General features: G+C 47.1%; 3 protein-coding genes across 3 annotated transcripts; all 3 read left to right on the top strand.

Moving 5' to 3' along the window:
* Positions 1-2,487: 2,487 nt before the first annotated feature.
* On the top strand, positions 2,488-2,907 carry PHALS_08708 (uncharacterized protein; the record flags this gene model as incomplete). Its single annotated transcript, XM_024724106.1, has 1 exon — positions 2,488-2,907. One exon carries the CDS (start codon positions 2,488-2,490, stop codon positions 2,905-2,907), a length of 420 nt encoding a protein of 139 aa, XP_024575016.1.
* A 2,875-nt stretch (positions 2,908-5,782) lies between these two features.
* On the top strand, positions 5,783-6,187 carry PHALS_08709 (Aspartic peptidase domain; the record flags this gene model as incomplete). The annotated part of the gene is made up of 1 exon (XM_024724107.1): positions 5,783-6,187. One exon carries the CDS (start codon positions 5,783-5,785, stop codon positions 6,185-6,187), a length of 405 nt encoding a protein of 134 aa, XP_024575017.1.
* Positions 6,188-11,702: 5,515 nt separating this feature from the next.
* PHALS_08710 (uncharacterized protein) lies at positions 11,703-12,431 on the top strand (the record flags this gene model as incomplete). The annotated part of the gene is made up of 1 exon (XM_024724108.1): positions 11,703-12,431. One exon carries the CDS (start codon positions 11,703-11,705, stop codon positions 12,429-12,431), a length of 729 nt encoding a protein of 242 aa, XP_024575018.1.
* Between the last annotated feature and the right edge of the window lie 391 nt (positions 12,432-12,822).

Here is a 12,822-nt window from a genome sequence, read left to right on the forward strand (position 1 = left end):
AAGCCTACCGATGCTCGGTGACCAACACCATTTCGCATCCTTCTTAAGGAGATTCGACAATGGCCTTGCCATTTCTGCGTGATTCTCGCTGTACTGTGCGAGTAATCGGCAAGACCAAGCCACTTGCGCAAGTCCTTCTGGATATTTGGAACCGGCAACCCCACAATAGTCTTGACATTAGCGGGATTCGCTCGAAGGCCACGCTTCTTGATGAAGCACCCTAAAAAGGAGATTTCTTCCGCATCGAAGATGCACTTGTCTGCATTAGCATACAGCTTATTCGTGCGCATGCACTCGAGCACCGATCTTAAATGAACGATGTGCTTCTCTTTATCCGTCCTCCCGTGCTCCGCACGACTGTGGATGAAGATGTCGTCGAAGTAGGTTTGTGCATACGCACGGTGGACCTGAATAATAGCGTCACAAGACGATTAAATGTTGCTGGTACATTTGAACGCCCTTGGGACATCGCCAGCCACTACCAGAGCATGCCGCTCGAACTCGATAACACTCGTAATCGGTACCACGCCTACACAGCTCGAAAAGCTATTTAACATTTTGTAAATGTGATGGATCGAAACGATTTAAGCACATCATCGGCTTTTGACATGAAGATAGCAAGCACTAAAGGGTCGCGGCTCGTTAGTGCTTTGCGGTATCGTCACTGGATGCACCAGTTGAATTCGTGAAAGGGTTTACTTAGTACGAAAGTGAGATGATTTATCATAGGATTGCTCAAGAACAGTAAGTCACAGATTCGTGTGCTACGTTTTGCGGCTGAAACTTTACTCTATAAGAAATTAAAAGATGAGACCATCCACGTCTGGGTGTGGACCAGAGTTAGCCAAAGAGACAGCTGGGATCTCAGTCCAGCAATCCAGGTTGCGTTTGCTATTTCTACCTAAGTAGACGAGTAAGGTTTGAGCATACGCACATGTAGGGATGATATATGGACTATTTATATGTTAGCCGCAGCTATGAGAGGAGTTATGAGCAGCATTCCATCTGGCGGACTATAAGTCCCACCAACTCTCGCAATCTGGCGGACTATAAGTCCCACCAACTCTCGCACTCTCTTGCGTGAAAACAGACGAGGTGCGAGTTGACTGGGTAGACCATAAAGATGAGCGTTCTGACGGCATATCTAGTAAATTGAACCCACGCCAGCGTGACGGTGTTTTGTACGGCCTAAAAGCGGCATCTGCTGACACTCAGGTATTCCTGGCGCAGGCTTCGACGATATAGATTGCGCATTAGGATGATCCGCAAGTGAACTTGTCTATTCATGAGACAGCGGGATCATTGATGCCTAAAGCAGTAGTCACTGGCGAACCAAAATCAATAGCCTTAGTATGACCGCGCACAGCAACATCGGTTGCAATAACTGCAGAAAGATGAGGCACACAATGCCGACCTGACTTAGGGGCAAGGAAAGTGAGGAGGTTTATCTGCACCCTAAATGTGTTCACCGAATCGACAGCAGAAGCCATGGCCACGAATTCCAGTAATTCTTCTCATCATTAGGGACAACGCACTCTTTTGGCGTGATACTGAGCGCTTTTAAAGAATGCGCGGATATCAAGAACCGTTTGAATCAGCCCCCTGTTAGCCTTGGTGCTATCGAAGGAGTAACGAGCAGCGGAGGTCTGCTTCAAAACACGCATTTGTACGTGGTGCGGAAGAATCTTGGGAGTCTTGAGAAAATTTGGCGCGTACGGGCTTACGAAATTGCGTTAGGCTTGCTATGCTCTTCGAGCGATCAAAGAAAACCGATCGACTTCAGTGAAAATGGCACATAAAGAACCCGAGGTCCGTTCCGACATAGCTTTGATTTGTTCTGTCTCCACCTTTGCCAATGTTCGAGCGCTCAAAGGGCTTGCAATGGCGTTATTGTATTTAAGAAAATTACTGCAAACGATTTGAGGTGGCTATAAAAACAATCGTCACCTCCGCGAGCGATTCGCGGGGCTTTGCTGACTGCAAGAGCTGTTATAGAGGTGATCGTAAAGTAAGCAAGGGGCTGTCACACTCCGTCGCTAGTAATACGGTCATGCTAATAAAATAAGACTGCGTAGGGAGGCACAAGATCGAGTGTGGGTATCCAGACTTCGCATCAAAGGACCCTCCACGTCAACACGCGCGGGGTATAAGCTGTGAAAAGTAAAAGAGCCACTACTTGTGTAAGATACAAGCTTTACAATGTAAAGTGAACACGGAAGCATCACTGCAGGTCGCAAAGATTATAACGGATTGGGGTTGCTTGTTTGCATTCTCAGTATTATCACTGATACACCGCAACTCACAGGTGAAGGTGTTCCGCATAATGTGGAGTAGAAGGCCAAAGGTGTTGCTACTAAGATAACACTGGACAGGACTCGATAAAGTTTGAGTGGCGAAAACAAGCCTACTTGGCACTTGACCTGAGTAACTCCATGTCACGGGTAATTGGATTAAGACAATTGACTCACACACGGTGAAAGTCGGAAGATGCGATTGCATCCACAACAACATGCCAAGTTGCCACTGATGACCAAGTGTAAGTGCATGTCCGGGGATATCAGAGATGCTAAACCTCGAGGAGCTCGAAATTCTTTAGCGTTTGTCCGAATCCAAGACCAAAAGATTGTAAACGTGGTGCCCACAATATCAAAACAACACCTCATAGGACTTAATAGTATCCTTATCGACGAGGATGGTCTAAAGGGGACTCGCAGGCATCGAGACGCTCAACCTCGACCGGATAAGAAGCATCGACACGAGGTAGATTTAGTGCTACATACGAAGCACCTCAACGATCTCTTCCTCATGAGTCTCTGTGCCGAGAAGGCAAAAGTTAGGTTGCTGCAAAAATCGAGCTCTCAAATTTCGTCGCCCCCATATTGTGGTTATTTACCGAACGGAAACTAGCGACAAGTTCAGGAACACAGCAAGCCGAATCGAGCCACCCAGACAGCAAAGTTCTTAATAACTAGTAAGTCCGAATGTATAGTATACATTCTACGAATCCAATAAATGGGTGCTACTACTTCCGGATGCGGAGCCACGCACAGCACTTAGCATTCCAAGAGGTATGCTTTGATATTATCGAGTGATGCCACAGCCTGTGATGACTTAAAATTGCCTGATGATACAGTTGCATTGATTCTTACGTGTGTTCGCTCAAGCACAGGATATGTTTGTCCATAGCAGCGGCTGACGAGTTAAGTCATGTATTCTAAATTATAAGTAAACATGTATATGCCAGCATTGACTTGTGCGTCTGTGAAGCATATAAAATTCTAATACTTGGTTGCTTTGTCGATAACAAGGGAATCTGTGCAGAGTCTGAGAAGGTCAATTAGTGCTTCGTCTGCACCCTACCCCAAAAATACACGTGACATTTGCTGAGACTGACTTACTACCTTCGCAGTACAAGGTACGCGGGACTTACGAATTCACTTTGTTATTTGTTGAAAAGGCACGCAGTGTAAGGTGAGCTTGCAGCAAGCGCCTTCCCTGGCTTTGCCGGACAGATACAAATGTTGTCGTTGTGTGTGACGTTTCGAACCATGTCATTGGCTGCTCGCTAAAATACTTGTAACGAGGAGCGCTCACAAGAAAAAGGGTCACAAGAGGAGCCACTTTGTTCGAAACAAGGAAAATCTTGCGATGGAGTATGGTCTAAAAACGTTCTGAGTGCCCCTTTGTACTAGTGGTTGATATAGGCCGCACTTCTTTGCGGATGGCCATTCATGTGCCACATTCCTCGCAACGGGTGGTCGATTGGTGGTCGCACCGCGCGAAATATAAATTTGTCGTCGAATACAAATCGAGCTAGCTTTGTGAGCTTACCGACGCTTTATCGTGGCTGTATGACCATGATCTAGCACACATTTCTCAATTTCGACAATTCTCTATGACAGAATCCGGTGAAAATATCGGTAAGATACCAATCGAGATCCTTGATACGGTTCACTTTCGCAGACAAGACACAATAGTGTAATGGGCTGCACTTAGCCATTACATGAAGGTTAACTTCGTACCTTCTGTATGCATTGTGGGAACTCATAAACTTACAATATGGTGTTCCCGGATGCATACATGACATCTTGCCACAAACATTCTGTATGACACTTAATGCTGGTTTCTACTTGAAGATCTGCACTGGTGACGAGACCAACGTGTCTATGTCTTCCAAAGTGGATGGCGTAAGCCATTCACTTCTACTGGATACTTTCCACAAAAGTTTGAGTTCAAGCTTCTCGAAGTTCAAGCTCCATACACTTAAGATCTTGTATAAGTTGGGAGCCCAAGATTTTATTAGTAAAACCTGTAGATTCCCTTGGGGTGTTTTGAAATAAATTAGGAACCAAAATTCATTTTAGAATCAGTTGCAAATTGACCTACAAGGTATTAAGTTGTTCTACTACCCTCCAAGCCGGGACTGTTCTTCTACCTCCGCGTCTGGAATCGCTTCTTCGTCGCACAAGCGAATGTGTTGTATTTGAGGAGCGGTTTGTGTACAGCACCCTCCTTCACCTGGTAGCACTTTGAGCGGTCTTTTCAGCATCACTCGATTTTGGTATGACGACGCGCTTAATAACCGCGTTGCGCATTCCAGTTCAAATTGTCACATTATCCTTGTTTGAGCGACATAGAAGGAGGTAGGGTATCACTCGGTCGATCAGTACCGCAAATTGAGGTGCTGACGAATGAGACGTTTCTTGATTTGTCTGCACATGAGTGAATGGCACTCGAGCGGATGTGAGAAGTCATCGGAGTAACTGAATTAGTCAATTTAGCCCAATCGTCTTCTCTGGATGACCGGAAGTCGCGGTCGTCAGTTTCATACATCATGAAATCATGGAATCACGGAAGCAGGTCGCAACCACTGTTTCTTCGTACAGAATGACGCCTCTAAAACTGAAAGTGTATTTGTACCGTGGTGGGGAAAACGAGTTCTTGATGGTTCGGTTTGTTGAGTTGAACGCAGCAATCACTGCAGACAAATTGCGAGACCCCATGCAGCAAGTGTTGTTCGCGATGTCCAACCTTGCGGGTCGTGCGAAGGATTGGGCGTATGGTAAGCGCTTAGCCGATATAAATTGTTTTCTGCGCTACACACACATCAAAGTCGAGCTAGAAAAAAGGTGTTCGAACCACCACAGAGTGAGTTTCGTGCCCGTGACGAGTTCTTTAAGCTTTGTCAAGGTCATTACGGCCTACACTCGTATGCACAGTGTGTTCGCTACGTGATATCGAGCATTGTCGACGAGCCAATTGACGTTTCAGCGCAAGTTGTAACGTTTATGGCAGACTAAAATGATGGTCCAATTCAGAAGGAATTGTTCCGTGAGTATTCCAAGACGCTGGATGATGCCCCATCAACCGTGCGATGCAAGTAGAGTTCGGCATCAAGCAAGCCAAGTTCATTGGCTTCGCACCAAGGCAAGGGCGCCAGTCGACCAATACATGAGATGGTCCAGAGCCAGTCGGTATTTCGAACATTTCAACGCCTGGAACTGAGCATTCTTACAACGATGGAAAGTGTTTCCGTTGTGGGAAGCCGAATCATATTGCTCGGAACGGCAGAGTGTCTTTGCCATGTCCGCAACAGACACAGGGGGCTTGTTTGGATAACCGCGGACGGTAAAAAGGTCGTTGATTCAACGCTCACATGTGTCAAAATACGGATACGACCAGTAGGGGCGAGGCTTCCTACTGGGCCCGAGAAGAATAACGTGAATGCTGTGGATTCACAAACTCTGGCCCCAACGTGCATGATGCACATTCATTTTCCACTATGAGTGATGGAAGTGTCAGGCAAAGTGCGACTTTGATTATCCAAAATGTCTTTTTGGATGGTTATGAAAAACCACTACGAGCTTTTATTGACACTGGTGCGTCGAACAACTTTGTTCGAGCGCAAGTTATGACTCAGCATGGTGTTGGCCTGCTCGATGTGAAAGAAGAAATGATCATTCGTCTAGCGAATGGATCAAAAATGAAGATGCCAAAGCAAGCCATTCGCTTGGCAATGAAGTTTCAGGTGTTTCGCGGTGAAGACGAGTTTATGCTACTCGACCTCGATAATAAATTTGGTGTCATCCTAGGCATGCCATTGTTGAAGCGTTATCGGCTGGATGGATATGAAGATCGTTGTCAACAAGTCGCGCAGCGCTATCTCGGGCTGCATGACGACGATTGAAACAGTATGGGCATATGTTGAAGAAGTCACATATATCCCTAGTGATATTGTGGTGTGCGATGGTCTCCCCTTTGTTCACAGAACAAGCCCAACGAGACTAAAGTAAACAAATAGAGCAGTCAGACGCCAGAAAAGTACTGTTTTCTTTGCTATCGACGTGTATGTCACGAACGATGGTAGCATGAAGAAAAGTGTGACTAGAAGCAAATACCCATCCCACGAGAAAAAAATGAAGGCCACCAAAAAGAGTTTTTCGTCAAGTGTTTTGCATGCCCCTGATCAAGGTACATTTTGTATTGATGTAAGATGTGCTCAAAGACGAGACACTTCAAAAGAGTTTGTAAATGTTGTGGCGATAAACGAAGAAGGTAACGTCGATGTTATCCATCACATGACGATCAAAAATTCTTTAATTACAATAAAATTAATTGTTTTTCTTGCCGTTGATGAACAAGAAAACGCTGAAGCGTCTCCTCGCAAAAGACAGACTTTCGCAAATATGTGTAATCGTCGAAGAAACTATCGACGATGAAGTCGAAAGTATTTTAAGAGGAGACACGAAAAGAAAGGTTTGATGAGCAGTCGTAGCACTATTCCAAGGACAAACCCGTGTATGGTGCTGATATATTCACAGACAAGGTGCCGGACGAATTACAATCTGACAGAGTCATTCGTCATGAAATTGACATACTTCCTGGTACGAAGTATTGTATCACACGGCAGTGGCCATTGCTATAAAACAAGTCAGAGCATTTTTCACGAGTTATTTGTGCATCGACAGAAGGCTTGTCATGTGCGTGAGAGCAAGCTTCTGCATTGCAGCCTGACCTTCTGTGTGAAGAAAGCCATAGCCGGTTGGCGCATTGGTCACGCTTTCAATAAATTGAACAATGCGACCATACTTACCCAGCCTCCGATTCCACGCAAGGATATGATCCTTGATGCAATGGTTGGTAGTACTGTTTTCAGTGCGATCGATCTGAAAGATGATATTTATTAGTTACAAATGAGCAAGAATGATATATCACTAACTGTAGTCAGTACTCCCAGCGGTATGCTTCAGGAATAATTAGTGATGCCACAAGGTCTGAAAAACGCTTCAGCGACTTTTAACGGAATGGTCACGAATCTTCTTCGTCCAGCGAAAGAGTTTACACCGAGTTACATTGACTATATACTCTCATACTAAGAAACGAATGTGCAGTCTGATGTCAATGTTCATCTTGACCATCTTCGTTAAGTCTTTCAAATTATGCGGGGAAATAAGCTCTTCGCTAACCTGAAAAAAGCAAGTTCTTTGCGCCTGAAATTCCCGTCCCCAGCTGCTTTGTGGGCAAATCTGGCGTTCATGTAGATCCGGATAAAGTGATGGCAAAGCCCAACCATTTCATTGCTGTTTCTCATTGTTTGGCACAGCCAATCATTTATTTGCACAAAGACACGCGCAATTATGTATCGGGTCACACCCCTAACGACCTTTATAGAAGAATGTCGAGAGGAAAGGTCGAACGATCACCTGGCGGTATTTGCCGAAGTGAAGAAGAGCTTGAAAGAAGCTCCTGTTCCTGCGATTGCAAATCACGATAAGTCTTTTCATGTGGTCTGTAATGCAAGATATTATGTCAGCAAGTTTTGCGTTGATGCAACACGATGATGAGGGCTACGAGCGAGTTGTTTCGTACCAGTCGCGACAGCACTGGCCCGCGGAAAGGGATTATCCAGTTCATGACAAAGAGCTTCTAGCAATGAAGTATGCTTTGCTTAATTTCCGTGTGTACTTGATTGGAGATGATCGCTTTACAATCTATACAGATCGTGCTTCGATGAGTACGGCAATAAAGACTCCTCATTTGTCGCAAGAAAATGGCTAGATGGTATTCCTTTTTTGCAGAGTCCAACTCTGTTGTACACTACAAGCCAGGCGAGACGAACACCTTAGCCGATTCATTGCCAAGAAGTCCGGACTATGATCCAAAGTCCAGAAACGAAAACATGCATGAGTCTTGTCGACAATGCGATAATGTTCAGACGATCAGAGTGCGAGCTCCAACTACATGGCGCGAAGAGATTGTCAGAAGCTACATGTCCGATGTGACATATCAGGACTTATTGAAGTATTTCAATGACCCTTCCGGCAACGCACTACAAGGTCTTCCGTCTCGCACAAGATCGCGTGTTCACCGTCTTGGAGTAAAGGACAGATTTTTTACTATGCGGCTGAACCCGGGGTAACAGCAAGAGTTGTTGGTTTAAAGACGAAGGTTTGCGTCATCCTCTCTTGTATGAGTACCATGACAGCCCTTCGGGTGGCCATCTCGGGCGTGAGATACCGTTTCTCTGTCTTTTCCGGGATTACTATTGGCCACCTTAGTATAAGTGGGTGCGCAAGTATGTGAGGGGGTTGTGAGATTTGTCGGAGAGCAAAGCTATCGGGTTCCACTCATGTCTCACTTCGGTCGTTGGCAGTACTAACTGACAGCTGGAAGTCTAAGATTATGGGCTTCACATTTGGGCTCCCACGTGGTACAAATGGACGCAGTGGCACCCTTCGGGTGGCCATCTCAGACGTAAGATACCGTTTCTCAGTCTTTCCCGGGATTACTATTGGCCACAAGTATAAGTGGGTGCGCAAGTATGTGAGGGGAAATGTGAGATTTGACAGAGAGTAAAAGTATCGGGTTCCACTCAGGTCCCACTTCGGTCGTCGGCAGTACTAATTGACAGCTGAAAGTCTAAGATTATGGACTTTACATTTGGACTTCCGCGTGGTACACATGGACGCAGTGACATCCTTGTGTTAGTGGTCCGATTCAGCAAGATGATTCATCCGCTTTCTGACAAGATCTCTGCCGAGAAGACAGCTAAGTACTTGTAGACGTTGTTTCCCGTCTGCATGACCTACCTGTTGAGATCGTTTCGGACCGTGACATCCATTTCATGTCGAAATTTTGGCGTGCACTGTTGGGACTATTGAGCACCAAACTGTACATGTCAACAGCGGCAGAACCTAAAACGGACGGTCAGACAGAGCATGTGAATCGAATCGTGGAGGACGTACGGCGTAGTTACGCTCCATCGTTCAAAGATTTGAGTGAATTTCCCCCTTTTGAAGAGCTTGCGTTGAACAGCTCCACGCATATCTCGACAGGTCATTCGCCATTATATGTGAAGTATGGTAAACATCCTAGAGCACCTGCCACCATGGGCGTGGGATCTAACTTAAGTGGGAAAGGAACTATGGCTATAGAGCCAAAGTCAGACCCAAATGCTGTCAGAAAGCTAAAAGCAAATTCTGCCTCAATGAGACCTGTAGGCGACATGACAAGCCGTGAGGACAACACGTCGATGACTTTATTGCGGAGAGACAAGCCATTGTTCGGTTTGCTCGAGACGCAATTGCGAAAGCTCAGGATCTAAAAAGGAGATAAGAGCGGAAGGAAGAATAAGGAGGTAAATAAGCTCATTAATCTTGTACTACTTAGCATGACAAATCTGCCTGAACATGCAATGTCCAACTTAGGAAGCAGAAACATTTTACAAGATTCATTGGATTGTGCAAGGTGTTGTAATGCAATGGTGAGGCGTATACATTAGCCATTTCTACACGCATGCGCCTACATCCTACATTTGATGTGGGTAAGCTAAAGTCGTATCTCCCGAGTGGATCTGCCGACCCTACTCTACCTTCGGTAAATGATCGAGCTGATGATTGAAATTTTCTATTTGTCAACGAAGAGCAACTCTTCACTCTGGAGATTCTTCTCGGCGTACAAGCGCTGAAGGGCATCAAAGGAATGCTCCTTAATTGATTCCACCGCTTGAAGGCAATAATGGTACTCACCACGGAGTGCCTCGAGAACAAAGCCTCCCTCCTCAACAGAGCACAACAGGTGTTCATGAGCCATCTAACGAGATTTCTCGTCCTTCTGGAGTCAAAAAAGTTTATCATGAACTTGTTAAAACTGCACTTTAAAGCGGGGCTCCAAAGCCGAGGATTGGGTTGAACCATCAGTCAGAACGTCGAGTTTCGAGTTCTGCCATGCAACAAGGTTCGATAAGCTCTCGCAGCGATCTGTTATCGTATAGCAACGCTGCTACAATGCCTCAATTTGTCCAAATTGAGCGCTCTTCCACTTTCAAAGTCGCTCAATTGTTTTCACGTTGCAGTGTTGCTAGCGGCAACACTACAAGCGATTCTCGTAGCTGCGGTCCACGTCTGGGACATCAGACTCTGACGTCAAGCTTATATGAAGCTTGGTTTTGGTCGGTGACCTTCTTCTATACTTAAACCAGTACGAGTGTAGCGGATCGCAATCCGCTTACTCCATGAGTAACTACAACCTTAACCCAATGCTAATGAACTCTTCCGCTTAAAATGTAAGCAGAATTTATCGGTGTTATATACGGCAAAGCCGCCTATATTCAAATTATAGGTTTTCCTATCTATATAGCAAATCCGAATTAAATGCATAATTATTGGCTGTTCCAGCCATGTACTGACTTCTTGTTTAAGTGTAGCCACACCATTGTGTGGCCACTTCATCTTTTGTAGCCCACACCCTTCATACCGGGGACATGATATCCCGTTACACTCCCCCCATACCTACAGTTCGCATTCAACTGTCGCCTCGAACGAGGCTCGCTTGTCTAAGACACCACAACATCACCAGGACCTTCTTCCATTTGTCTGCACAGTAAATCCTGTTTCGAGAATACGGAAGACACCCAGCCTCACTTTTTCTGAGAACGCCCGCGGGCAGAGTCCTTCTTCGTCTCCTGCACGCGGTGCAACTTCGGACGACGCATCGCGTTCGCCACGGGCGAAGGATTGCCCTTTCGGAGATTTGGAGTAAGTCGACTATGAGTCGGATACTTCTTTTCCAGGATGGGAAAAACAAGAGAGCGAGGCGCCCCAGTGGACCGTGCTTGGACCTAACGGACGCCGTGTCCGTTCCCCGAAGCATCGACTTCCGGGGGACGTGGTATTATTACCAATCACCTCGAAGAAACAGCAGCTGGATGCTGCCCGCAAAGCGGCTCTCATGCGCGCGTATCTACGGTCGGTCATCAAACTTCGTGTGGAATACGGCTTCCACTCAGCGGATTCCGCTGTAGAAGCGAAGGACACGATCACGCGATCGTTGGGCGTCTTCGTGGTCGAGCCCCCGGCCACTACACAAGCTGAGCTTGACGAAAAAAAAGCTCTTCGAGCTCATTTCCTGATTCCTCAAGAAACTCGATGAAGACGTCGCGCAGTTGACTTCGTGCTTAAAGAGGAGACGCTCCTGTATCCGCGATGCGGACGATTACTGTTGTGCTCGCCCCTGGCAAAACCGCTGCAGATGACAAAGAACCTCTGAGCGATGGATGTAGCGGCACCAGAAACTTCTCTCGCCATAAAACTTTCAATTTAGCCAGAAGGAGGTGTACGCGCGCGTGGAACGCCATCTTTGGTTAGAGTTTGCCAAACTCAAGGCGTGTCGCCGGCTTCCTTCGGATTGTCGCCCTGCGACGTATGGAAATGAGCCCTCACACTCCCACAACCTTTGTGGTGTTTCACACGGGTGAGGATGCGATCACAGCAGCTCAGGATCATTACTTAAGCTCAGCTCATGGCCCCGCGGCTTTACTGGCTATTGCCGAGAAGCGCGGGGTGTACAACGACGCAAAGCATCATGATCCATTTATCAAAAGCGTTCACGAGTCGCGTCTCGGCAGTCCAGCCGAAGTGGCACTCCAAACTCCCACGAGTTCTCAAAGTCGGGGTATCCCCGCCACCTCACAAGATACTGTGTTTGACCCTGGCGACGACGTCGACCCACAATACGTTCCACGTGACAGCGGGCACCATCATTCTCGTCGAGAAGAAGCGGCAGCGGGCGATAACGACTGGGTCGAACGCCGTCCGGTAACTCGCGATGCTCTTCGAGCTCTTAGGTACGAGGTCTGTCGCGATCGGGACTCCGCTGAGCGTCATGCTGGGATCGCATACCGCTGCGCTGAAGGCCAAGAGAGCTTGGAGCATGTTGTGCACCGGCTGCCTCACGTTGAGGACTATCGCGTTTTGTCAGAGCGTCTCCTAGCCGTTGAGCAGAGGAATGCGCCGCTTCATGCAAAGGTGGAGTGCTTGGCGCAGTTGGAGATGAAGATTGTTGCACTCCGTGTTCAAAAGCAGTTGCTGGTCCAGCTTCTGGGTGGTCGAGCGCTGGCGGGTGCCGCTCCGTCACCAACAATTCCGCGTTAACTTTCGCCGGATCCCGGTACGGGTGAGTGCGCATCCGTTTCGGGAGGTTTAGCGTATACGCAAGCCCCCGCTTAACCACAACCGTGAAAGGTCCGATAAACCGTGGACGGAGCTTCATCTTAAAGACAGCAAATATTGCTCGTGTAGGAAGGTTTTTCGCAATTAATAAACTCAGCTCTCCGACCTCAAAGTTTTTACATTTCCTCTACCTCTTCCGTCTGCATATTCCTTCTGCATGCCTTGGCTTTCAGCCATCGCATCGCGAGCGTACTCAGTTTGGTAGACAGAGAGTCATCGACTTGATTACGCACGGTGAGGGGACTGACATCAGCCAGCCGTTCGGCTATTCCCCCCACCAAGCCCTGAGCCATGGGATGGCGGCGTCAGCGGG

The sequence above is a fragment of the Plasmopara halstedii genome (assembly GCF_900000015.1).
Source record: "Plasmopara halstedii genome assembly, contig: Scaffold_323, whole genome shotgun sequence".
In the NCBI taxonomy this organism is placed as follows: Eukaryota; Oomycota; class Peronosporomycetes; order Peronosporales; family Peronosporaceae; genus Plasmopara; species Plasmopara halstedii.